The sequence below is a fragment of the Centroberyx affinis genome, unplaced genomic scaffold (genome assembly GCF_046629955.1).
Source record: "Centroberyx affinis isolate AG114_WGS23_722 - 3 ecotype Tasmania unplaced genomic scaffold, CSIRO-AGI_Caff_v1 ptg001762l_1, whole genome shotgun sequence".
NCBI lineage: Eukaryota > Metazoa > Chordata > Actinopteri > Beryciformes > Berycidae > Centroberyx > Centroberyx affinis.
Window position 1 is genome coordinate 58884 of NW_027280161.1, and position 27569 is coordinate 86452.

General features: G+C 42.7%; 3 protein-coding genes across 3 annotated transcripts; 1 reads left to right on the forward strand and 2 right to left on the reverse strand.

The window, feature by feature from the left end:
• Positions 1 to 13: 13 nt before the first annotated feature.
• On the reverse strand, positions 14 to 4776 carry fads2 (fatty acid desaturase 2). The gene is made up of 12 exons (XM_071529060.1): positions 4567 to 4776; positions 4239 to 4349; positions 3352 to 3549; positions 3139 to 3240; positions 2920 to 3045; positions 2748 to 2808; positions 2081 to 2157; positions 1691 to 1788; positions 1487 to 1583; positions 1318 to 1397; positions 603 to 728; positions 14 to 171 (listed from the first exon to the last, which is right to left on the reverse strand). The coding sequence occupies exons 1-12, from the start codon at positions 4774 to 4776 to the stop codon at positions 120 to 122; spliced, it is 1338 nt and encodes a 445-aa protein (XP_071385161.1). The 3' UTR covers positions 14 to 119.
• A 5148-nt stretch (positions 4777 to 9924) lies between these two features.
• Positions 9925 to 11556, forward strand: LOC139652116 (leucine-rich repeat-containing protein 10B). Its single transcript, XM_071529076.1, has one exon. It carries the CDS (start codon positions 9925 to 9927, stop codon positions 11149 to 11151), a length of 1227 nt encoding a protein of 408 aa, XP_071385177.1. The 3' UTR covers positions 11152 to 11556.
• Positions 11557 to 13932: 2376 nt separating this feature from the next.
• On the reverse strand, positions 13933 to 16610 carry saxo4 (stabilizer of axonemal microtubules 4). The gene is made up of 10 exons (XM_071529046.1): positions 16499 to 16610; positions 16189 to 16309; positions 15579 to 15741; positions 15401 to 15446; positions 15069 to 15169; positions 14804 to 14869; positions 14611 to 14697; positions 14438 to 14503; positions 14220 to 14314; positions 13933 to 14056 (listed from the first exon to the last, which is right to left on the reverse strand). Exons 1-10 carry the CDS (start codon positions 16608 to 16610, stop codon positions 13951 to 13953), a joined length of 963 nt encoding a protein of 320 aa, XP_071385147.1. The 3' UTR covers positions 13933 to 13950.
• Between the last annotated feature and the right edge of the window lie 10959 nt (positions 16611 to 27569).

The window sequence follows — 27569 nt, forward strand, 5'->3', positions numbered from 1 at the left end:
AAGATCAGTTCCCACACTATACTGTATCATAAAGCCAAACAGATACAATTTATCTATAATGCAGTGCAAGAGAGAAACATTACTCTTTTTGGTACAATATAGACGATAGAGTCAATTTGTCATTTATGGAGATATGCGTCAAGCCACAGGTCCCCTGAGTTTTTCAGAGACCTGGAAAAGAAAAAGAGAAAGAAAAATACAAAAAAATAAGTGATGAATAATAGACAAGTGGGCCATGTGCCCAATCCTCTCTGTCATGAATGTAGTCTAGCTAACAGAAACACAGTAATACAGATGCTGTGAAACTCCCAAAGCTTATGAATCATTCATTGCTAGATTTACACAAATTGTCACTACTACTACTACTTGGGTAGCTATCTGTCAAATGTATAAGGTGAATTCATATGTGTGTTTCAGACTAATGCACATGTATGTTCCCCTTCCAGCCCTCTCAAACTGTCAGTAATGTTAGTTGGCCTCTATAACCTCAAGGCCGCCCATCCTGGCAGTCTGGTACAAATGCATTTCCTTGTATCTTCAACTAATCCACAGATTACTTCCTATTTAAGGGTCTCTGTAACGCAACCTCTTACTTCACTCACCTGACAACATCAGTGAGGCCTTGCCGCATTGTCTTCACCTGGTAAGGAATCCCATGTTTCTCACACAGTGCACGCACCAGTGGGGCCACTAGGTGGTAGTTGTGACGCGGCATGGTGGGAAACAGACTTTGGCAGAGAAGAAGAACAGAAGGCATCCATTAGACATAGAGTAACAGTACCCAACATGTCTCAACATTTGTATTTAAGGGAATGGTTCGACTCAAAATGAAAAGTCAGTCATTATCTACTCATCCTTGTGTCAGTCGAAGCTTCTGAGAAGTTGGCAGGACCACCAAACATGCAACAGCTTGAACTTAGAAGCTGTAGTTTCACTTCAGCCTTCTCCCAAACCATTGAAGTTATCTTTTTACAGCTCCAAAAAAAAGCAGCTCATCCAAACAATTGCACTGTGGGTCCAAAAGTCCAGATAATGATGTCAATTTTGGAATTTTGGATAGTGCAATCGTTTGTCTACAAAACACTTGGATTATACTGCAGCTGTTCGGAGAATTTTGATTGGATATTTTCTACTTAGATCTCTTTTTTTTATCTTATCTTTTTTGGAAAGGAGAAGGCTGAGGTGGAACTACGGGCGCTAACTCGCTAACTGACATGGGGGGTGAGCAGATAATGACTGAATTTTCATTTTGGGGTAAACTATTCTTTAAAAAATTCTCTCAATGTAGAGACAGGTTGCTTCCATCGTTTCACTTACTGGTGTTCGATTTGGAAGTTGAGGTGCCCGCTGAACCAATCGTTGAAGCTTGACTGCTCAATGTTACAGGTGGCGTTCAGCTAAACCAGAGGAGGAGACACAGAGTTTAAGACAGGAGCATCTAAAAAGTTCCCAGCAGCCAGAGGGTTTCATAGACAAGACAAGGTACCTGCATGGTCAGCCAGTCCTGGTGTTTCTCGTGGTCTATATCCATGGGCAGATGGTTCATCTGAGTCACCCACACAAACCAGTGGCTCTCCAGAAACCTGCGTTGTTCATGACAATACAACACCAGTCACTGAATATGTTACATCATGTAATCAAAGTGCTGCATAAGTATGTTTTTGATTTAATTCTCTTTCAGATCACTTACCTGACAAAGCTGATGAGTGCCACTGAGCCAAAGAGGCCAAAGAAGGGGGAATAACAGCAGAAGTAGCGAAGGTAGTAGGACATGGACCAAGCCAGATCCTTCACAAGAGAGGTGGGTTGGTATCATTAATGTAATTGCTTTGTTACCAAGTAGAAACTAGCTTAATCATGACTTCATTGTAACAAACATCCCTCTATTTTTTATTTATATCATATTCTCTATTTTTATATTACATATTTTTTTCTTGTACTGTAAGCTACAATGGAATTCATTCAATAACTATTATATTTAACCTGATGGAGTGACATATAGCATATATCCTTACATAAATATATACCATAAAATCTTCATATATGATTGCATTGTACTACACAGTAACTGGCATCTTACCACCCAGTCCCGGCGGGAAAACATGGTGCGTAGTATCTGGATATGGAAGTACACTGGAATGAGCAGCGGTGGTCCAACTAAAACAGAACAGAGAGAGATAACAGTTATTTTTGCGATAGCGTGCCGGTGTGAACCAAACAGCCTTTTCTGGGATGTGGCTGCTTCTTCAAAAAGGCAACCTTGAGTGTAGAATTCTACGTTGTAGGAAGACAGCAACTGACAAGAATGGACTGCAACAATTTTCTGCTTTAATACATAATAGTCAAGTTAAGTCAAGTTTTTTTATTTATATAGCCCTTTATCACAAGCATGTCTCAGAGGACTTTACAGAGAATGTGTCTAGCTAGATCTAACTAAATCAATATCAATGGTGAACAAAATTATATAGGAAAAGCATAGCAAAAAACACATGGTAGGCAAGAGCCGATTTTAGCAAGACAAACAATCTACCTATTCTACAGCCTAACCTACCCGGCACCCCCAGCCTTAGACCCTAATGCACACAAGGAAAAACTCCCAAGAAAAACCTTAGTAGGAGAACTTGGAAGAAACCTTGGGCGGGCTGAGGCAAATAGGTAATAGTATGCAAGGTAATAGTAGGCAAATAGTTATTCCTGTAAAGCTTTCCTGATTTCATTCATTTTAAATTATTCTAAAAAAAACATACCAAGAAAGAAGTACTGGTGCTGGTGATGATAGGGCATGAACTTTATCTTTTTTATACCATACTGTAACAGAAAGGGAGCACAGAGTTAGATGAGCAGCTCGTGAAAGATTTAGAATAAGTAATGTAAGAAGACAATTGCAGTAGTCAGAATTATCAGCATTTTCCTACGTGCCTCCACTGGTTGTGAGTCTCCCACTACGAAGACATGCAACATGTTGACATCGGGGTCCTTGCTGAAGACGTTGGGCTTCGCGTGGTGCTGGTAGTGTCGATGGTTCCACCAGTTGGCAGAGGCGCCCTAAGAAAACACTCTTTTTATTTCTGTACAATACTCAAAAGAGATAATATACAATACGATGAAAAAATGTGATGAGAAAGTATAGCCCAATACCTTTAGATGACCAATGACAAACTTGTGCAATATGTGATTCCAGCCAGACTTCTTGAAGACAGACAGGTGGCCAAAGTCATGCTGCAGCCATCCAGCCTGGGACTAGGAATGAAGAGGAGAGAAAAGAACATTTTGAGATGTGCTTGTTGAAGAACATCCCCGATACCAAATGTTCATCAGCGAGGATGAAATGTAACGCTGTTCACCCCTCACCTGAGCAACAGCCAGCACGACGGAGCACAGCAGGGTCGAGGTCCAGCTGGCCCCCCAGGCCCAGAGGATCAGCCAGGCCAGGGCCTCCAGCAGCAGGATGTGGCCCAGGTGGAGGCAGAAGAACAGGGGCTGAGCTCGAAACAGACCCTCCCGCTCCGCCTGCGCACGCAAGGTGTGGAAATCCTGTACAGCTGCTGCCTGAGAGCAGAGAAGAGGGAGGAGAAGAAGGCACAGACACGTTCCTGTAGCTCAAAAGGTGACTGTCTCTGATGGGTTAGGGGTTCAAGAAGAATGTTTTATTGCTATAGGACAGTGATTCTCAACCTTTTTCATATCAAGGACCCTCATTTAGTCCACATTAGAACCTCGGACCCCCATTTGATGAGATTTTGTCTCTTGGACCCAAATCTGAGAATATTTTTATTGTTAGATATGATTTTGTCCAGAATTCCATTGTTGGTAGAGAGATAACAATGAATATGATCAAAATAGTCATTCTTATACATTCTCTAATAAATCTAGTAAATGAAATAAAAAGTTTAACAATTCATCAGTTTGCTAGGGACCCCCTGGAACCCCCTCAAGGACCCCTTGGTGGTCCCTGGACCCCACGTTGAGAACCACTGCTATAGGAGATACAGCATCAGGAAAAGCAAAACATTAAGGCAATCTGAGTTAGTTGACACTTAAGGAAATAGGAGTATCGGAAAACTCAAATGTGGCAGGACACTGTAAGACTCATAAATAACAAAACAGATCTCTAAATGGTATGACCTATACTTAATTTTGGCAGGTGTGTTTTTTTTATACTTATTATGCCATTCTGTCACAGTGAGGCTTAACAGTGGGTATGAGGTTTAATATAAGGAAGCTGGGATGGGTCTCACATTTTTGTTTCGGTCCTGACTTGGCTCTGTTGCTGCCAGCTCACCAATCAGCAGGGGCTTCAGAAACTTTTGCACAAACTTTGGATCGGGATGAAAAGCAGTGAATGCCTCCTAGAACACAAAAATAATAATATGGTAATTTGATAGTGATGGTGCAGTGTGATACAGGATTGCAAATTATTAGGCCCTTGCCAGTGATGTAGTGGTAAATAAAGAGGTGGGTAAATGGCAAACCAGCAGAATAAACAAAAATGAATTATATTTTCAGAAAAGCATAAATCTATTCCCTTTATTCTTTTATAAAGATGATGTGAAAAAGCATAGTTACCGTGGCATCCTCTCCAGCGTAGTGGCTGATGACCCGAAACCCACCTGGGTGCCTCTTGGCCCACTGGGTGATGTTGTACACCTTCCGATCGATGACGAGCCACTGGTCGTTCCTATGGCAGTGTCTCTGCACCTCCTCCCAGGTGTAAACGTTGCCGCCTCGCCCGCCGCCCGGCTCTCCCGGCTCCGTCACCTGGCCTCCGCCACCCATCTTCACACGAGCTGCTGTCTCTGGCGCGGGTCCAGCTGCACACTGAGGACCGGGCAACTGCAAAACCAAGGTGCAAAAAAGTGCTGAGAGTACGTTTAACACCCAGGTGTCAAACCGGTCTGCATTACTCCCCTCTAACAGTGAGAGAGTGTCCCCGGAGCCACAGATTTTCCAGACTCCATAGGGAGCAGGGCGCAGTGCCTTCAGAGGAAGAGTCTAACCTGTTGCTCTCTATACTTTAACCACGCAGTTGATTGTAACACTAGTGAGGTAAGACAAAGAGGAATGCAATGTCTTCACAAATAATTGATGATGAAAACCGAGAAGCAGGATTGGCTTGGGCAGGGCGCTTTTTCACTTAGACTCTGCATCATTTGTCTTATATCAAAACTACCCGTGAATCTCAACGCTTCAAGTGTAAATCCTCAGAAAACGGATATTCTAGAAATAATCCATATTTAGGCTATACTGTGCGGTTTTTTTTGGGCAATTCGTTTTCATCGCAACGCGTCTACTAATCGTCATTTTGTAATCATATTCCGTTAATGTGGATAAATAACACACAGAATAAACAACATACAGCTAATCAAACCCAAAATAGTCAATTGAATAGCGCTTGGTGCCGCGTATAGATTAATCTACAATTTTCGCAGATAACGGGTGGCAGCTATCTTACCTACAGGCCTACAGAGATGAAGAAAAACAGGACTTACAGTACTGGAATCCAGATTTAGCCTACTCTCCCTGCTTTTGAATCACATTAGCACAAATGCACACTTTTGCTCCCGTTTCGTACAGATCCATTTTAAATAGTTAACATCAAATTCATCCTCGTCCCTTAATGTGTTCACTGACTCATTCACCCACTCATTCACTACAAATTCCGAGCCGATCATTCGAGGGTTTCTGGGCCAATCCGCGGATATCCTGGACCACTGGCATATTTGCAATTGGCTCATAGCAGCCCATCCGAATATTGTGTCGCCTGTGCGCTCAGACATAAAGAGTTTGCGAGAGCACGTTGGTCTGACATACTCTCAATTACACAATTTCACATGTTCTCCAGAATGTGCTTGGTAATATATTTCAAAATGTGGGGGAAAAATTTCTTTGTAGGCTACATAGTGAAGATGTCCGTTCGAAATATATTTTGAGTGGCCATTTAAGGATATAGCCTACTATATATGTATATTGTGTGTAAATCTATATTTAAATAGATTTTTGCATATTTTGAAACATATACTGTACATCTAAACATATCCTATATGTCCTATATATTCCACATTCCTTACCAGTATGGTAAAACAGTCTACACCTTCTTGTAAATTGGCCAATTTCTAGGCTGCTGCTGTTTGACTCCAGCAGCAACATGATAATAGTGAGACTGAAAGCACATGCATGGACAGATATTCATTATATGTATTATCAGCAGGCAACCATTAGGTTATAGTCTTTTAATTCATAAATATATGTGTTTTCTTAGCATTTATGGCTGTAAATTAAGTGGCCTACCTAGTTTAATATGACAGGCCATTATCTCCTATTAATATCAACACAGCCTTCTAAAACACAGACTGTAAAATAGCATTTCATTAAAATGTCAGCCATTATAATGAGAAAGCTGTCCATTGCAATGTAGCACACCTCTTGAGAAAATACTTTCAAATACCAGTAGATGGTGCAGATGTGCTCCTTTAAACATAACACCTTCCTTATCCTCATTTGACCCCGGAGCTGCTGTGCGTTCAATAGCAGATATCAGTCCAATGTAGTGTTGCATCTGCCATGGCCTGGGGTACGGTAATATGAGCTAATCCGAAAATATATAGTAAATAATTCAATATCACCCCACTGTGTTTCTTTATTATTAATGATCAGCCCCTGGTGCACGAGTCATGACTGTCAAGATTTGTTTTAGAGTATTTGTTTTGGCCATATGTTTCCCATGCAGGGTGTGATGGGCAGAGAAGGTGGCGACGCTTCATCTGCATTCATCACATTCACCTCACCGGTCACATTCATTTACCCCCCGAAGTCCCTTGTCTGTTTGCTGCATAGTCCATTGTGCCATTTCAGGGTCATTTCAATGCAATGCAGAAATTTGCAAATCAGCTCTTTTGGTCCTCACCATATCAGACAGGATTATCCTCAAGCTCCGTGTGGCCTGTCTCCCTGTTTGTCCCCTGCTTCTCGCTCAGCTCATCAGTGTGACAGGGGTGTTGCAGATTTGACCCAGCTTTTCCTGGCTTTTCTTAAGTATCACAACCACCTAAGCAGAATGTCAATCAGACAAAGTGTCTGCTGTATTGCCATATCTCCCCACTTCTGGGATATGCAGAAAGTTATGCTTCTGTCTTTTGTTTTCATTTTTCTTTCCTTCAATGACATGTCAGTGATCATTATTGCAAAGTTGCTTTGGGTTCATCCAAGTTTTATAACTATGTGGAAGTACAGTGTATATACATTTTAGAATAATTAGAATAATACTTACACCCCTTTTCATGACATACAAACGGCTGTTTCACATTTTTTGTGATGCCACTTTCTTTTCAATCTAACTTCATATTCAATGGATTTTGTTTAAGCTTTATTCATACTGCCTACTTCTTAAATATCTACAAACCTACCTATCTATCTATCTATCTATCTATCTATCTATCTATCTATCTATCTATCTATCTATCTATCTATCTATCTAAGGATGTGTGTTTATTGGGTTGTACTCTGTGGGACAGGGGTTTTAATCTTTTTAGTCTCTTCCTTGGACTGATTGGGGCTCAGGTTCATTAAAAGATACTGGTAGTCTTGTCGTTTGGGGGCAGCACCAGATACAAGCCAGCAAACCATCCTGGCCCATACACTGTTGAGGGGCGGCAGCGGTGCATATCTATATATTTTTGTTATTTTTGTGTCTGTTGCGTATCACAGTCAAAGGTGAAATGCAGGCTGTCATCACAACTTTTTTACACGCCTCATAAAAAGCTTGTTAAAGCTAATGTCTGATACAACCCAGTGCTGAAATGGTCATCTTTGGGGTTCTAGGGGACAAAAGCATTCATGACAACTAAAAGGATGTTTTTTCTTCTGCCGCTCTTCACGCTCGGAGGAGGATTTTGTTACACTGGAAATCATGCAGCAAATCCACCTAATGCCTCCATCTGGCTCAGTGGCCTGATGCTGTTTCTAAAGTTGGAAATATTAAATACTCCATAAGTGGGTCATCAAAATGATTCTATAAGTTTGGGTCCCCATAATAGCACATTTTGGAAACCTCAAGTCCCCTCCTCATAACTGAATGGAAACAAACTCTTGTGGCTTTTTAACAAATGGCAGAACGTTATAGTACGATTTCAGTGTAAAACTGTAGGCCTCAATAACAACAAAATGGTTGTTTTTTCTTATTTTCCCTTTCCTTTATGTGATTATAGTCCATAGTGTAATTATAATAATCAAATAATCATTTTAGTCATTTATAAAGTAAAAATACCAAACATTTGCTGGTTACAGCTTCACAGATGCTAAGATTTGCTGCTTTTCTCCATTTCGTATCATTATAGAATGAATACTTTGGGGGTTTTTGGCTGCTGGTCAGACTAAAGTAAGCAATTTTAAGAATCACTTTGGGCTCTGGCAACTTGTCATGGGCATTTGTCATTACTTTGACATTTTATAATTGATTAATGATTGATGAAAGATAAATGATGAATTGAGACAATTATCGATAGATTAGATATAGATATAGAGATAGAGATATAGATATAGATATAGATATAGATATAGATATAGATTAATCAATAATGAAGATACTGGTTAGTTGCAGCCTATATACTGTATAGCCTATATACATACAGGCTACTTGGTGTTTCTTTCGAATATACCTGATTTTATGGTGCTCTGCCTTTGCCTTCTGTTTGTGTGGGCAGTGAAGTCTGAGTTGTTTTTCGGGGCTGGAGTGCTGGGATGCAAGGTGTAAAAGAGACAGTCAAAAACAGTCAACTTGTGATTTTTTTTCTTTCATGTTCTGTCTTGCAAATGCTGCTGTTTTCCTGAATATAAATATTTTTAAAACTTGTTAAAAGAAAAAAAAGTTGTTTCTCTGTATTTTCTCTCTCACTCACTCTTTCACTCATCGGCACGCACGCATACACACACGTAGCCTACACACACACGCACGCACGCATACACGCGCGCGCGCACACACACACACGCACACTCTTGACCATGTGATGTTTCTGAATGCCCCCTGTTCCGGTTACAGGGGGAGGGAGGGAGACATCGTTGAATGTAAAACCTCACACTGATGGAGAGAAGTAGGCAACAACAGGAGAGTGGAGACAGTCAGCGTTGCAATTTCCGAAATGTGCAATTTAACAAGGACGGATTATAACTTCGGTATGTTTGGCCTATAATGGGGAGCAGTTGCATTAACTAGTGGACAGACTTCCATTAACTGTTTTTCTTTGCCGCCGGCCAGGTCACCGAGCTGCGCAGACACTCTGGTTCATCCACCGACACCGGCAGGGAGAGGAGCAGCAAACAGGCATCGAGCTGAGTGTCCTAAATTGGCACTTTTTTCTATCCTGATCGTCCAGGATAGAATACCCAAATCAAGGGATCAGGTGACCTCAAAACTGTGCTTCAACCTTCTCATAAAACCTTCAGGGAATTCAAAGAGGAAAAGTGAGGAAATTGGCTCTGAAAAGTTGCACAGGGTAAGAACAACAAGAATTTAATTTCAGCTCAAAATTCAGCTGTACTGTGTTGAGTTCAATTACCAACAGTACTATTACAATTACTATTATTATTACTACTACTATTACTATTACTATTACTACTACTACTATTACTACTATCATTACTATTACTCAGCATTTTGATAGATATTTTCCCCTGGAGCTTGCTGTGTCCTGAACGCTGTTAACTAGATGAAGGGAAGAAGAGACACCTGACAGTAACTGCTGCAGCATGGCTGTGCAAGAGTGTTAAATGTCCAGGACCATGATGCTCTGTATAGCTGGTGGTGCTGTGAGTCGGTCCTACCATGAAAGTGCAGCGGCCAGGCTGAGGCTTAACCTGTCACAGACGCTGCCTCATCAAATGACTCTGTCCTCCTGACTCACACAGGAGTCAGGGGCAGCGGGCCACAGCATGGGCAACTCTTCCAGAAAGGGGGAAGAAGAAGAGGAAGAGAAGGAAGAGAAGGAAGAGGAGGAGGATGGGGATGGGGAGGAAGCAGAAAAGAAGAAAATAGAGGAGGAGGAGGAGGAGGAAGAGCTTCCCCTTGGGGTCGATGAGTTGCTGGAGAGCGGAGATCCCGTGTTGGACCTGAGCTACCGTAAATTTCGGAAATTGCCCTCTCGCGTCTGCGGACTGATGCACCTGGAGAAGCTGTACGTGTGCGCCAACAGCCTGCGCACTCTGCCGGACAGCATCTCCCAGCTGCAAGGCCTGCGGATCCTCGCCCTGGACTTCAACAAGATGGAAGACGTTCCTCTGGCCGTCTGCCAGCTCAGTAACCTGACCCGCCTCTACCTGGGCAGCAACCGGCTGATGAGTCTCCCACCTGAACTGCGGAACCTGCAGAGTCTGCGCTGCCTGTGGGTGGAGAGCAACTACTTCCAGCACTTCCCGCGCCAGCTGTACGACCTGCCCCACCTCCGCTCCCTTCAGATGGGGGACAACCGGCTGAGAACGCTCCCCGCTGATCTGTGGCGCATGGAGGCTTTGAAGGGATTATGGCTCTACGGGAACCGCTTTGAGGACTTCCCCAGAGTTCTGCTGCGCATGGAGGGCTTGGAGATATTAGACTTGGACCGCAACAAGATATCTGAGTTCCCTAGCCTGAAGCGCCTCCCCGCCCTGCGCCTGTTCTCCTACGACCACAACCCCGTCGAGGGCCCTCCCAGGGTGACCGAGGAGGTGCTCGTGGTCGGGGAGGGGGCCGCGGAATTCATGCAGGAGCGGGACGACAGGAAGGAGAGGCAACGAAAGGCCGCGGAGAAAGAGGCTGAGGAGATGGCCCAGGCCGGGGAGGAGCCGGTGATTCACGGCATCCTGAAGAACAGCAGTTCCAACCCAGGCCGAGCGGCGAATGAGGCTGCGGTGACTGTAGAGGACGAGGCCATGGAGGAGGAGGACGGACCCATGGCGCAGGATGAGGAGGAGGATCTGGAGAGGCCCGTCACGGAGTACGACGGTGCTGAACTGGAATACGATGAGGATGGGGTTGAGTATGAGAGGGAGGAACTGATATGTGAGGGAGAGGGGTTTGAGTACGAGGGAGAGGAGCTGGAGTATGACAGGGCGCAGATGGACTATGAATATGAGGAAGGGGTGGAACTGGAGGACACAAGGAGGCATGAGGAAGAGGCCTGAAACCCCCTCAATGCTACAGAGTTGGTTTGACTATGATGGGCAAGTCGAGGTGGATGACTGATAATACCGGGGGTGAATTCATTAATTTGGAAAAAGCTGACACAGGTCGGAGAAGGATGTGTGGAGATAACTGACTTTCTTCACGTTTGTAACAGGACTGTGCTGCTAATTTACAGTATAATCTGTTGTTAACTGTGAAAATGACTGAACTGGACATTATGAAGTGATGGACTGGCAGCACCTGTAACATCTCAATCAGTTGCAAATTGACAAATCAGAGCAGGACTCAGGTGGTGTGTGTGTGTGTGTGTGTGTATAAGTGCGTGTGTATGTGTGTGTGTGTGTGTGTGTGTGTGTGTGTAACTGACATTGTGCAGTGTGTGCGGGTGTTTTACGATGGGGTATACAGCATTAAGTGCTGCAATGTGATACACCTTTTTCAATTCTGTCCTGAGTGTGCACAGGAGACCTACTCTTCCCTCATTAAATATTTATTTAGTTGATCAAGTCAGTGTCAATCATTTATGTAAAGATATTTCTTAAGTGGGAACCACTCAAACCACCAACCTCAGTTAAAACACACAATTTACTCGACTGGCGCAGGCTGTAGTATTTCCACTGTTTCCCACACACCATGGCCAGTGTCTTGTTTTATGTGCTTGCCAGAATACCTCAACTTGGCTTATTGCTATTTTTACACACCGGGACCGTGTGTACATGTAAATGTGTGTATCGGAGCTTAGATTTACAAAATATTTATTACACACTAAACACAACCCCCAAACCCTTGTCAGTGTTGTGTAAGCAGTCTTGTGAGTGTCAGTGCCAAGAAAGTAGAGGGAGGCGAGGAGGATTATTAGAGGGAAGAATAGCTGGGGTACCTCACCATAAAAGGCAAGTCCATAGGGAGGCTCTGAACATCAAATGGACTGTCAGAAATCAAGGAGGAGATTTTTACTGAAATAAAAGTGCAGAGCCCGAGGTCAGAGAGCACCTCATCGAGCTCAGGATGTCAGGTCCACAATAGCCTCGGTATATTCCCTTTTGTCAGCGACTACCTCCTCCTGCCTCTGTCTCTAACGTAACGAAGGCCCGGCCCTTGTTCCCTTCTCATCTCTGCAGTCATTATTCATGCGGGGCTTTGCATGTAATTCAATCCCCTTCCCCTGCACGTCTCTTTTTCTCACATCTCATTGAAAGAGTGAAATATTTATCCGACTGTTGAAATATTTATGCGTATACTGATGTGGCGGTGTATCTAGATTCTGTTGCTTGTGCCGGCGCTGTGGAAACAATTGCAGAACAGCCAGACACAAACCTTTTCTCACCAGGGCCTCCTGTATGTCTGTCATGACTGTCATGATAATTACTTTTCTTACATTTTACAGTTTTACATGTAAAGAGCCCCTTTTCAGATAAAAACATACATCTATGTAGCTATATTTTTCTGTGTATTCACATTACATGTTGCATCTTAAACAATACATTTCCCTTTTCAAGTGATCATAGTGAAAAGAATTCCCATACAGTGAAGAAAGTGCTCCAGAAATGGTACAAAGAAAGAAAAAACTTCAAAAGAAGGTGCTCTTTGGTTTGGAGTATGTAACTGAATGAAACAAAAGTCCAAGGCACTCTTCTCTGAAAAACTTGAAAAAGCCTTTCCTGTATGGGCTCATCTAGGGACATTTAAACACACTTACATCACACATTTCGGCATTGGCCTTCATCAATTCATGCTCAAAATGATTTTGAACATGAATTGTTTGAAGCTCCCTGAAAGGCTTTTTAAAGTTTTTCAAAGAAGACCTTGGACTTTTGTTTCATTAAATTCCCATAAAGTATTTTATTTCACTCTTCACCTCAGGAAGATGAAGAAGAACTAATTGAAGAAATGATCTTCTATCTGCATGGTGTGCAGGCACAGAGTTTGGTTTTATGTATCTTGAGTTTTGACATAACAATCTTATGTTTATTTGACTTCTGTTGATAATGTAAAACCACTGCCATCTTTGAGACAGTAGGTGTGTTGTAAGTATATGACACCTGATGTGACGCTGTTGGAATATGATCCTCGGGGTCAGTCTCGTTCCACAGCTATGGGTGGTTAAACATTTTGACACGTAGCAGACTCGCACGGGGATCAGTGCCGTCCTCAGTCGAAGTATAATCATTTTGCTCATTAGTTTACACTCCTTTCATTCTCTGTAGGTCAGTGACAGTGGAGCGCAGTCTACAGCAGCGACAATACATCATCTGCTTCATGGCTACCTCACTCCCTCTTTTGGCTTCACATTACTCACTTCACACAACAGGCAACTTACTGGCAGCTTTTCAACTAAAACATAAAGGACTTCACACAGAGCAGAAAATTACTCGTTTTCTTGTCAGGGCTATTATGAGTCACTGTGGATGGGGTGCGATTAAGGTTTTCAAGATTTGATTATGAGAGTGTGCAATACTGTCTCTGTTCTTACTCACACAATCACATTTTCATAATTAACACTCCTGTACAAACTGCTGGCTCTTCTATGAGAAAGTAAACACCATCATGAAGGATTAAGAAATCAAAGCTGATCACACACTAATGCATCAATGACAATAGTAAACCCAACATTTTATTTTTCTTATTATTTTGAATATGTGTTGAATAGCCATGCAGGTCTTCACAAGATATTGGTTTTGGTGTTTGGCTCACATCACAGGTGTGAAGGTCTAGCCCCTCAAGTTGAACCTGTGAAAAGACGTAATGTGAGTCAGAGGAAATGTCTGCATGATGGAGTTCATGTGTGCATCATGTGTTTACCTGTCTGTGTCTCGCCCAGCATAGCCATTGCTCCTTTTAGTGCTGATGCCTCCCCCGGTCCATCTAGAGCTTAACTTTTCAACTGCAGCCTGATCACAAAACCTGGACAATAACAAGACAGTTTTACAGCGGGTCCCACTGGATATTTGTCAGCTTCTGCTGGTTTCTTGCAATTGTTTTTGAACTGGGTAAAGGTTTATAGTGTTTCACCCTGGTTAGTTAGTCAGTCTTAACAATATTATCAGAAAATACCAAACACACTTACTTGCTCTGATAATGGGTAAGAAAGTGTGAACAATCAAAAGATGCATCAGGGAAAGTTTGGTTGTTCGGTGCATTGAGAAGAAACCCAGAGCGCTCCTGGAAACACAAGAACAGACTAAAAACAATACCCAACATAATAATAATATAATAGCCACAACCATGGAGTTCATATTTCTTCTTAGGAAAAAAAAACATATAGTGTGGATAATCAATGCTAACCTTTTTTCCAATGAACCTCTCAGTTGGTGCGTTACTCTTAATGTGGGATAACGGCAGGAGGGAGGCCTGACATGATAGCAGAGGAAGGGATGCTGAGGTTGTGATATCATTACATTTTCCAATCTACAGATGGCTAGGAGGCGGGACAGGCCAAGACAGGACAGGCTACTCACTGGACAGGCCAAGGGAGCCATGGTATCTCGGGTGAATCCTGTTTCTCGAGAAATATGGCTGACCAGGCTTGGTAACGCCTCAGTGCCCTGACACACAGCACAGAAAGACAGTCAAACTTCACAGTTCATGCAAAATAAAATGACTAGTATAATTTTTTCAACATGAATGAGAGAAACTGTACTGTCGGTCAACCTGAGGAAATGATAGTGGCAAGAAGTCGCTTCTCATTACTGAGTTCAGTATCCGGCGAGGTTCAACCTGAAAATGAACCAATATTGACAAAACAATGAAACAACAAAGAAATGTACCAAATAAACAATGCTGATGCACAGTTAGACTACACAGAAGCTGTTACTGGTGTACTGTGTGATTACTCCCATCAATGGACTTCACATTTCCTTATATGAATCAGTATCTGATTCATTCACAAGAATGGTAATTATTAAACAATACCGACCATGCAGCTGTTTTTAGGTATAAATGTGTTCAGCTGAAGGTCTGTTCCCTCAGTGAAACCACTCTCTCCCTTTCGACCCACAATCAGATGGTTCTGGGAAACTAAAGGAATTAAAACAGTGCAAATTTGTCATTTGTACAACAAAAACAAAAGTTTTTACAAAATGGTGCTCTTGCATCTGTTATGTTTCTGTCTTTCCTGTTATTATGTGTTTATTTTCTTTTTTCATGTTTTGTTTAAACCATCATCAAATGTGTTGAGACCATGCTGTTGAATGCACTTTAAATTCCAATGAACTTGAATCTTGAAACTTGTTTGGTACTTGAGCTTACCTGGTGGTGTGGGGTGATGAGGCACAAAGACTCCCTCATATTCTGTCTGAAGAGACATATTCTTGAAGAGAAAGAATAAGAAAATGACCATTTACGATTTATGCGATTTATATCTTTTGAGCATCTTCCATCTGTTCCTTAATAGGATTCATTGTCTTTGTATATCATTAACTCCTACTTTCCCTCTCAAACTCACTGTTTTAGGGAGAGACCTCATCTGAAGGAAGCCACTCTCTCTGGGCTTGTCACTGAGATTTGGGAAGTTTTCTGAACCATCAGACCCGATGTAGGGCCGGTAATGCCGTTTGGTTTGGGACATGAAACTGTCTAATAACAAAAGCCTGTAGACAACAACAACAACAACAACAACACACGCATGTTTCAGTTGACACTGCACTCCAGAGGAACATGGTCCAGATTGGAGTCTTTTCACTTTCATTTCAATCAGTTCGGGAAGTTGGTTCCAAAATACAAAAATTGAAAATCTTATGAAAATGTTCTTATGTCCTTTGAGTTGTTGTGACCAAGTGATGGATGGCCTACAATCCATTGGGCAGCAGGGTGGTATAGTGAGTAGGGAGATTACCCTTCAGCCAAAGGATGCAGGTTTAAACCCCATGCGAGCATGCATCCACCCTGCTAAAGTGTCTTTGATTATTGAGGGTAAACACCCTCTCGTTTTTATTAAATGATCTATTTTGATTTGAGTGAAGTAACCACAAACCTAACTTTCATTTTCAGAGTCAAAGCCTGCGGAGCATCAGTCCTCCCCTTCCCATAAAACTTACCCAAGCCGAGGGTTGTCGATGTGGTCCAGACTGGGTCTGTAATATATAGCTGGTCTGAGGTTTGCTGAGTAGCCTGTCCCATACTGATGATGACCCAGGCGAGGAGTGAAGTTCTCCCTGCCTGTGTGAAAGACAATAAGGGACAAATAAGGGCGATCAATGGAGAGCAATGCACCAGTCCCATTTGAATCCTAATCCTTAATGAGACACCCAGTGTGATCAAAGCTTTGCCTGTTTTTGCTGCAACTCTTTGATTATATCCTTTCATGCAAAATACGATAGAGCTTTCCACCTCATGGTCTAATCTCACCATAAGAAGCCTTATAAGAGGTGCTGTAGAGGTTGAGTGTATCGCTGGTCAGTCGTCCCCTGTTGCCTGTTGCTCCAGCAGTCGGCGTGACTATCTTCCCCTGCTCAGCCATCTGTGACTGCTGTAATGGAAACCTTCACTGACAACAGTGATGGATGGCCAATCCTTAGGGCATGTGGGCTGTGCTGTAACCACAAATGAAAAAGCCAACAACAGTAAACAAGGTGTAAATGCTTTGTTTAAGGTTTGACACTATCCACAAGTACAACTTCAATCTATAGAGAATAATGCAAAAATGTCCTCCTTTTCTCAAATACTGTTTCCACAACAAATGAATAAGGAATGAGGAGAAAAGCTCCAAGTAACAGTAACATTACTCTGCTGCTTTGCAGAGTAAAATATCTTTACTGCATATAAATTCCCACAGTACAGTAAAACTTCAGTGAGTCCCCAGGCGTACCTGAAAGTCCAGGTTGTCTGTTCACCTTTCTGTCTCGCTGTGCTGGTTTTGTAGGACAACAAGTCTCTGTTGCTAGGAGATTCTGCACAAGGGCAGAACATTTCAGCTGAAGAATGACTTCACAATTTAACAGTTGCCTGCTTACAATAAACACCATCTAGTGCTCCTATTAGGCCTATGCTTTGTTTCTTAAAGACTTATTCTATACAGGCAATTTGATTGGCTCAAAATAAGATTTCATTTTCTGTTGTAGCTCATGTTGCTGCAAGGTCTATTGTAGGATTCATGATTTGTTGTCTGCAAATTGTTCCTTAGTCAGCTGTCCTCTGCACACTTTGCACCGCTGCTTATAACATCAATACTCTGTGTCTTTAGATTGCAGCAGACATCAATGGTAGGTGCACAGTTGTCATACCAAATAAGCACACCAGCCTGCACATGACGGCTCTCAAACATTACCACTGGATGGCAGTGTGATGCCACACTTGCGCTGAATATTTTCAGACTGCTACCCCAGAATAGATGTAAGATTATGTAAAGATGATGGATGACTTGAAAATTGCATCACAACTTGGCAAAAAATGTCCATCTGAAACAGGGAGTCATCATCCACCATCATCTGCTAGAGTCTGAATGTCCATACACGGACTATGCATCTGCACATGCATAATTTTTTAATCCACAGAATAATCACCAACTGGTGTATTCAGGCAGCAGAAAACGTATGTAAGCTGGACAAAATGTTCTCATGAAGAGCATCATTGTCTGGCTGCAGTAGGATTTCTCTCTCTAGACCCAGACATTTTTACTGGCTGTAACCCACCAACAGCAGAAATCCAGAATTAACTGGAGGGGGCAAACTATCACATAAAACTGTGTGATCTCCATAGAGTGGATGGAACACTAGCTGTGCTTTATATTAGGGATTACAAATGAGCTTCAAACACAAGGATGATTTTGTTTCTTTAGGTGGGATTCTGCACCACAGTGTAAAATAAATAATATATTCCTATCAGCAAATGTAAGTGGGGTTTTTCCATGACAACCTGCTCACCCACTGGATCAGTTTATTACCAGTTCCGACAATGCATATTCACATCATGTCCACACTTTTCCTTTAATTCTCACATCCCATTCCTTCTCCTCTCATCTCATTCCCTTGGATTCACACTGAATCTCCACCTCTGTCACACCACTTTGTGTTCCCTTTCTTCTCTCCATCTGTCCCGCATTGGAAGCCGATGGTGCCTATCTTTACCAAGCTGCTGCTTGTGTTGCAAATCCACAGTCTTTCTTGCTTGACATGCTGTCGTGCCAAGCCTGGAACTGTTCATTATCTTCTGCAAAAAATAACTACAGGGAAACGTCTGGATCATTGAAACTGACAGTCCCATTTCCTGCTTCTTCTATCTTAAACACAATGTGCAGATTATTGGTATTTCTAATCATAGATTCACAGGAATCCATATGGCAGGAATAGGCAAACATGTGCCATGGAGTGCCGAGAGTCTGCAGGTTTTCATTCCAACCAATCACTACACAAGCTGATTTCACTGATTAGTTCCTCCTCTCTGGTTGAAGTTGTGCTAATCAGTGAAATCAGCTGGTGTAGTGTTTGGTTGGAATGAAAACCTGCAGACTGTTCGCCCTCCACTGCGCATGGTTACCCATTCCTGCCATACAGCATACTGTGAGCTATTTTTATTTCTACATCTGCATAATTCACATATAACATGACTGCTGTGGCTAGGCGCAGATATAAATACAAATGTTAAGGTGATGTTACACATGCCAAAATCTTATCAGATTATTATTTTAAAAGGGTCCAGGATAGACAATTGACAACCACACTGAAACCATTTCTTCCCCTTATGCAACAGTTTGCACTCATGATAAGATAACACCTAGAATACCGAGGGAGCTTAAGAGAAGAAAAATGTGGGTGCAGTGGTTCTAAATATAGACCGAGGTGATGCAAGCGAGGGTCTCCCGTCGAGTGATGCGCTTGGCTTGCCCGCAGCCGTCTGTTGTAGTTCAGGGAAGGACAACACCTCGGCCCCTGTCTGCAGGAGCTTGGCTGGCTCAGAGTCCGTCTGTGTGCCCGTCTGCTTTCTGCTCGATTCTCTCCTGCTCCGGGGAGAGAATCTCAATGGTTTCTCTGTCAGTTCAATAACCTGCTTCTATGTCTGCCATAGAATACCATCAAATTAATATTTAGAGAGATATAAAGCGACAGCTCCGGCTCAAAGGCCCGTCTTTGTGCGGCAGGTCTCGGAGGTGCTCTCTCCCCGCTTCATTGCCTCACTGTTCCTAAGACTTATCTCATTTGCGCTTCCTTTTTGACTTCTGTACTTAATAGGCAAATCTGGCACAGACGGTTTGGAGTAAATTGCGTTGTCATCTTTTTCCATTTTGAGATTCAGTCAGCCAGTGTGCGTGTAATGCTAAAGAGGCAGTCTGTGATCAGCAGAATGGGATTCAGGCATAAACCAAGACATTTAAAGTCAAATCAAGTACATTTCCTGTCATGTACAAGACAGGTTATTCTGTAACTTGATGAGAAACAGATTACATTACAGAAGAACACCCAAGATCATCAAATGTGACTATTGTGTCAATGTCCTAAGAAGTGACTTTGAATATATATGTAATTATATGATGGATTGAACTGACAACTGCTGACAACTAATTGTAACGTGTCAAGCGCAAACCAAACTGTAAGAACAGTGTAGGAGTTAATTGAGCTACATAAGAAAATCTGTCACCATTCCTGGAAATACATGAAGGATTATAACGTTACAGTGTGATTAATTTACCTGCACGCTGACTAATGCGTTACTCAGATCAGAGGCCTTCTGCCACACAGAAATTATTTGTACAAAATTGCTCTCAAAAGATTAGAGCACTGAGCCTTGCAAATTGCTGTCTCTAACTATCAACAAATGGGTGTACATGTTAAATTGAAATGGGCATCATTATAGCTTCTAATGATTTATATTACATCTCGCTTATGAGATGTAATATAAATGTCACAGTAGGAGTGTGTGTCTATCGCTCAAATACTTCCAACTGAAATCGTCTAACAACATCTGAAAATACCTTAAGTGCCAGTTGTCATATCTACAGATGTCCAGGTATCACTCTCCAATTAACCATGCAAAAACATCAGTAGCCAAGACCAATGAATCCCTCAACACAGGTGTAGTAAAAATGATTCTTTAATATGGAACAAAATCAGAGCTCAGCTCCATAGCTCCGTCCACCCAACACACCCTGTAACACAGATGGGTGGAGGAGGACGAGAAAATCAACCAGTAAGATCACAGTCCGCTCGGCCAAAAAACAGGAGAGGCTAAAAAACATGGAACGCAAAACCAAAGTGCTACTGGGTTTGACCTCAAGACGCCCTCGTTCCCGTCCCTCCTGACCCTGATGAGCCCACAGGGACAGGCCTCTCCGCCGCCCCGGGGCTCTCCCACCGCCAGCTCACCTCATTCAGCTCATCCTGGGGGCACCTGGAGATACACGGCTACACACGCACACACACACACCCCCCAGTGTGGCCAGTGGCTCCTCAAGCTAGTCAGTGACCCAGTGACCTCTCAGAGCCAACGAGGTCAGCGTGGGGGCGGGTTTGGAGCAGCGGAGAGGCGTGTGTGAGGGTCCTTATGTCGAGTGTGCTGTCAGTTGCAGGGATGAGGTTCTCAGAGGGACGTGAACACAGACAAGATGTCGTCGTTATTAACATGGCTCCGGTGGAAATGTCTGTGGTTCAGCCCTTCTGCAGGTTTTTGCCCAGCCTACGTGAAGTCTAATTATCCTACGTGTTGCTCACTTGGTTCAAATGGAATGTTTTAAGTTTTAAGTTAGAGGAAATGAGAAGGTGCAGGAGGGAGAGGGAGTCTACAGAGCCAGCCCAGTAAGAACCCGTTACTATCCTAATACAGGGTCATCAACAGAAGTACTACACAGATATGTACAGAGCAACCAAGCAACACATTGGAATACTGAGTAATAAATTTGGTGTGGGAAAGGGAAGGTAATAATATTCCACTACAAATGCACATATCCCACTCTTAACTACATTTTTATGTAGTTGCTCCAATCGTTAAGGCTACTCTCTTACTCTTGCTACAAATAGGCATATGAAGGGTGGCACAGAAGGCCACCGCAACATAGATTTGAGTCAAAAGCCTTTGCTTGGCTTCTGAATATGGCTGCTTTGTGTTTCTGCGCTTTGTGCTGACAGCTGCCCTTCTCTGTGTTTGTATATGGGCGGCGATGGAGCCTTGGGCTTGATCTAACACACCGGCTCAAGCACATCTCATAGGTCAAAGCATAAAGAGATAAAATATACAGGTATGACCATGGGGCCAGGATGGGAACGCCCGTGTTGCACAGCTCCCTTCCTTTTCAAAGATGGTTTGTGCTAAATCATTCTCTGGTCCACAGAGCTCTGTAGAAAATATAGGGCCTCCGCTGCTGTACAGTAATGTACTGGGTGCATTTCCCCAGTGAGGGAGGAGGAGGGATGAGAGCCGGAGCCGCTAATGGACGAAGAATCACAGATAGATGAAGAAGCATGGATTACCGAGGAATTAGTCAGACTCTCGCGGTGTATGCGTTAGCAGTTCAATGGGAGAATAAATGAACAATCGGGCAGACGAAGTGGAAATCTATACCCGGTGGAGGATTAAAATGAAGGGTTATAATGAAGGAGCGCAGCGGGCGGGGGAACGAGAGAGAGGGCATCTGTCAGCTTCAGCGAGCGCGGTCATCCCACACCTTAACACACACTGCATCACATGACACAACTACACTAGTGAGAAGGGAAGAGGGAGGCACTGCACAGAGAGCACTAGCACTACCATGGACGGACAGACACCTAACACACACTACTGCACAGGGTCCCATTCTGCGTTCCAATGCACTCTCCTGGCTGCCAGAACCTTGCTGTGTCTCGTCAAGAAAAAACAACAAACAAACCAATTAACAAACAAACAGACAAAAAGAAGAACAACACACACTTTGGATCCCACTGGCTAATAAAAAAATAAACCAGAAACGAAACCTAGAATATAAAAAGAGCCAGTGGCACCAGATTTTACAGAAAGCATGTTCTCAATAACTGGCTTTTGAACGGCTCTACGCTTTTTCTTTTAGTCTACCAAGTATATACTATTAACCTTACCAGGCAGCTAAAATCTATACAGTACTGTCATTTTTCATATATTTATAGATATTTATACACTATACAAAGTTGGCAAAAATACATAAATAAATACATTAAATTAGATTGTACACATCACAATTGTGTGTTTTAAGTTAGAGCACTCTTTGTTGAAGAGGTGGGCCATGGTAAGTTGAGAAAGGGGGTAGAGAAAAAGGAGTGTTACCCTCTACATCCCTGATGCAAAGGAGTCACCATCAGACTAAGCCTCGATGCTGCTAGGTAAGTAATAGTTAAATATTTCTGTGGTGTATGGCATTAGATAAATTTATTGTATTGCTTATTACCTACCTGATCAAAATGTACAGGAATCAGAGGCTGCTCTAAACCAATTCGCAACTCATACTGTATTTACAACTGAACTCATCTACATTTTGTTAACCAGCATGGAGAGAAAAATAAATGTATCCAGAGGAGTCACAACGAATTTTCAGTGCATCAATAAAAGGTGTGTGTACGTGTGCGTGTGTGTGTGTGTGTGCGTGTGTATTTGCTGACCCTCAGACGGATGGCATTACAAATGAAGGGAGGGCCGTATCCACTGTCCTTCCTGCAGACTGCTGCTGGGAGTATCTGCTGTGCCATATCATGTCTGTGTGCTCGCCTGCTGGAGACAGAACTAAAAGTAATCTGAAATTGATAAGCTCCTTCCCTGTACTGTACACAGGCCCCGCCAGATACACGAGGCTACGGCATATGGAAAATATGGAAGTGGGTGTACAGACACCTGCAGCAAAAATAACTGGACTGAAGCCCTGCGCATTTCTTCGGGTGCAGCAATGGGCTGAATTTATATCTGGCAAGAAAGCGTGGTACATTGGAAGCAATTTCTGGAACGATCAATCCTACTTTTCTTGACATTTTTGAATTATTACAAACCCTTATTTCCAGAAAAGTCTGCCTTACTGTGGTTTATATTTTGGTTCTTGCAATAATCCTGGTTTAGCAGACTGCACATACTGGAGTTTAAGAGGTCTTTCATACATCTGACTAAGCAAGAGACAAGCCTATTATATGGCAAGTTCAGGGGAGTCAGTTGTGCTTAATCACAGGTCCATCCAGAAATGAGCGCCCAAATAACCAAGCATGCAAGTTCTCTTCCCAGGGTCAGAGTGATGGCACACATCCTTCCACTGGAATCCACTCCCCTCCATACATGCCCAACCCCATGTATGGCCTCGAACAGAGCAATAATGAGTCCAAATTCAATGAGGAAGGCATCATCAGTGTCAGTACAGGGCCAATCCCCTCTAACACAATGGCATTACAGTAAATCCCCAAGCCTATAAGCAGACAGGGTTGGTGTGCAATGCCAAGCCACTAGGGCAGAGTGCCTCCACAACATGTTCTCTCCACACACGGTCCTCGAGGAGCGCTTTGTTGCTGATGTGCATCACAAAAATAAAGAGAGGTTTTATGACAAATAACACAGGCTACAGTAAATACTCGTCACAATTTGTGTCTCTTATCGCTCAGTCTGTTCCCCGGAGGAGTGGGGTATAAGGGTCAGAATGTGGCAGTGTTGCTACAGTGGGCCTGGGATGTGTTGGGTATCACTCCTTCCTTCCTTTATTTCTCTTGCCCCAACCTCGCTACACCTCCAACAAAAATACAGCGGACATCAAAAGCCCTTATTCAAGAAGGGCAGGTATAATCAGCTTCAGCATCATCAACATCACCATTGTTATCATGAATATTGTTGTTTTCTTCATCAGTTCAAGTGACAAATGAAAACTCAGCGTACAACAAATGTTAATTTTCACCAACAATATTTACATAAAGTTTTCAAAAACAGAAGAAGGATTTTCTTATCACATTTTTGTAAAGAAATAAACCCAACACAGGAACACCAAGCACACATACATACACACTGACCAACAGTCAAATGTAAACAAAAAAAATATTATTACTCATTATTGTTTTTCATATTCATTTTTGTTACCATTCGAATAATGCTTACTTGAACCCTGATTGGGAGAAGTCACATTGGTTTTCACCAGATGCTTAAAACAATTGAAAGGGTGAGCTAGGGGAGGCAAGGTCTGACTGGGCAGGGCTAAACTCACGTTGGGCCGACTGGCCAAATGACAAAGGTGACCGAGACTTCTAGGCCGACTCAGCCTTCATAATGTGATTCTGCAGAAAAGCGAACACAACAACTACTAAAGTCGCTCCAGGATGAGATTAATAGAGACTTACTTTAATCCACACACACCTAAAGTTTACCTTCAAGACATAAAGCACAGTGTACCCTTAATTCAATATTGCACAAACTATAGCGGAGCAGGCACCTCTCCAATGCAGTGACACTCATCTTAAGAAGGCCATATCCATCAAGGGGGACCAGCATCAAAAAATAAGAAAGAAATTGGGGAGGGACCGAGTGTGAGACAAGGACAAACAATATCGTCAGGCTCAGAAGAATATTTTGCTAATCCCTTGGCAAACAGGTGTGACCCCTTCAGCCAATAAAGCTTTCAGTTATTTAGAAAGGGGCACAGTGCTGAGTAAACCAGGCAGCGAGGGAGGGGGGAGGGGGGGCTGGTGACAATGATAAATTTGGGGGGACAAACCTATGAATAAACATCTCAGAGGAGATGGGAGTCCAGGAGATCTGTCCTCTCTCACTCTAAGCAGCTGTCCAAGCTAATAAAAACACAGTTAGGCTGTTCTGAAAGTTATGGAACTTTGCAAGAAAATGGAAAGCGTGGGTTGAAAATATGATTCAAACACCCATCGAAAAAGTAAACACAGAAACATCCATTAAACTGTGGAAAAAAAAGAATTTGAGGCACTCTAAAGTCAATTTAAAAGGCCTTTACTCTGTGGTGGAATTGTGGACGGGGTTGGCTGTGGCTGTCTTCATGGATTAAACCTTAGCAATCATAGACTAATTATCCACACCTGCACCTACCAGTTGGCTCCGCCAGGGACTCGGGACATGATGGACGACAGAGCTGAGACTGCACACGAGGAACGGGAGAATACTGAGAGGAGTTGGCAGAATAATGTGACTGGGAGCGTCTGCAGCGCTGCCATGCTATACTCATGAGATCAGGGTTGTGTTGGTCATTGCTTACAGTATGGATGCCAGCAACACAAAACAACTAGAGAGGCGTAGGACAAGTTACACTATGATAAGATTAGGATCTAGAAACAATCACCTTCTCCTTTATATTGTTTGGCTCTGAGCTTCCCATCCATTTTCATAGTCTCGCTGTTTGACTGCTCCCTGCGAGCGAACATACTGTTAGAGACTATCTGGTTATTTAATGGAGTGTGCAATATTCTGGATACTTTGTGATGGATGTGCCTTGAAACACTGTGTGTCCTAAAATAAAATAAATAGCTTATGCTATTAAATCTGCCGGAGATATTACCATCACATTTGAGTCTAACTTGGTACTGGTAACAGTTAACTTTGTGTGAACTTTGTGTGAATAGCCACTAAGTCTAGGTAAGTCTAGACTGTGCTCAGTGAATCTTGCATGTGTGGCAAATAGCTAGTCTCTCGTTTGCTAGGTAGGCAAAATCTCTGCTTAAATTGCCCAAAGTGTCAGTTTGGTTAATTCTAATGTTGAATAAAGGAACACGTTTTGTAGCCCACAGTTTTTGAATGTTAGTCACCCTAATGCCGCTGACACTGGACCACAGATTATTCAAAGATGATAACAGCATTACACTACTCCAGTTAGTTCAGTATCCTCCAGCCTCAAGGGTTTATTACAATGCTATTGGCTAATCATAGTCTCCACTTGTCTTTTACTTAGATGATAAGCCTAAAGATATTAACTTTTTTAAACTGACATTAAGAGTGCCTTGGATTCACATTTGACTAAAGAAGGCTGTTCTTATCCGAAGAGCACTCAAGTGCAAGTTTTAAAAGCCAAGTAGCGTTCCAGCCTCCTTCCTTCTAGGATCAGCGGCGTCGCACTATGCCTCATGTTACTAAGAATAAAGCCATATCCCCCAGTTTACAGAGTCATTGATGACTAAGCTTTGTAAACCCCTGCAGCATTGCAATTTATCACTCCTTGAGCAACATACAATTTTGGTGAAAGGAAATGGCAGCAGTATTTTGTTGACTCATCACCTGCACACCTGCACATTCACACCGTATGTAGAAATCACAGTTTCAGCAGTGGTCTCCTACTGATTTACCTCCTCGTTTTGACTGATGAACATTCCTCCCGGTCCATCATAATCACAGTCCCAATAACTAATGAGAGCATCCCATGTTTTATATTATTTTTAGCTAGTATTACCTCTCCAAATAATGTGACCCCCAGGCCCAAGGAAGCAGATATTGCTCCTCTCTGACCGCCTAATGGGAGTGTAATGTGCTGTGACACCCCAGGCAGTGGCTGTCAAAACAGCGGGCCCTGTTCCACGGCTGGCCAATTGTTCTGAAGGGTGCTGGACTGGATCAGCGCATCACAGCATCCAGCACCAAGTCTCACGCGAGACATACTGCGCAGAACACACTCCCACATGCACCACACGCAGTACATAATGTACTGCCCAGACTGTCATATAGAAATACTAGATGAGGATTGACTGGCTACAGATAATTTCTACAATTACACAGTTCTTCTGTCTGTCCCGTGCTGACCAAGTAATCTCTGTTAAATCAAAACAAACTCAGATCATGAGAGACTACCAAATTATTGCAAGACAAAGGAAAAATAAAATCCACTGCAGGGCAAAGCATTTTAGACACCCCCTTTTGAGTTAGTAGAAGCAAATATGACAAAATACTGAGTAAGCAGAAAGAAATGATGTCCCAACCAAACAAACAGTGGTTGCACAAATTCCAAAATGATTATGTTTGTTTGCTAGGCTAGTCCAACCTGAGAGATGTTTAAAAGGTCAATCATGTTCAGAAATAAGCAGTTAAACTCCTGAACAGCTTATAGGACTGTGGTTAACAGAACATTATGAATGTGAGGACACATCTGTGGACTAATATACACACTCAATTACAGTAGATACTCTGCTAAAATATTCAAAAAATCATCTTTTAATCTACAGTTTAGACATGCATGACTGTGACAAACTGATCATTTATCACATCAAGAGTCACATGAGAAGATTTCTATGTGAGTAGGTTCTACATGGCTTACAGTATTCATGTTGCTGCATTACAACTATTTTATCTAGGTTACAGAAATGCCCAGCTGAGCTGACTGTGCCTAATAAGCAGAGCAGCTCTACCAATGCACTCTCAAGCACTCAGCGACAAGATGATGTCTAATCTCGCCTCTATCTCATAGTCTCAGATCAGTCAAATATATAATATCACACCTTCTGTCTGTTCATTATTTTTATACCAGCTGAAAGAGAAATAATGCCATAGCCTGCTTTGTTGTCTTATTTTCCGT

Coding starts and splice junctions, on each gene's coding strand:
- fads2 (XM_071529060.1), bottom strand. CDS start 4,776: ATGGGTGGCGGAGGCCAGGTGACGGAGCCGGGAGAGCCGGGCGGCGGG. Junction 3,046..3,138: donor TTGTCATTGGTCATCTAAAG/GTATTGGGCTAT, acceptor GTGTTTTCTTAG/GGCGCCTCTGCCAACTGGTG. Junction 172..602: donor GGCCTCACTGATGTTGTCAG/GTGAGTGAAGTA, acceptor TTTCTTTTCCAG/GTCTCTGAAAAACTCAGGGG.
- LOC139652116 (XM_071529076.1), top strand. CDS start 9,925: ATGGGCAACTCTTCCAGAAAGGGGGAAGAAGAAGAGGAAGAGAAGGAA.
- saxo4 (XM_071529046.1), bottom strand. CDS start 16,610: ATGGCTGAGCAGGGGAAGATAGTCACGCCGACTGCTGGAGCAACAGGC. Junction 16,310..16,498: donor CTCTTATAAGGCTTCTTATG/GTGAGATTAGAC, acceptor TCTTTCACACAG/GCAGGGAGAACTTCACTCCT. Junction 14,870..15,068: donor TACCTAAAAACAGCTGCATG/GTCGGTATTGTT, acceptor GTTCATTTTCAG/GTTGAACCTCGCCGGATACT.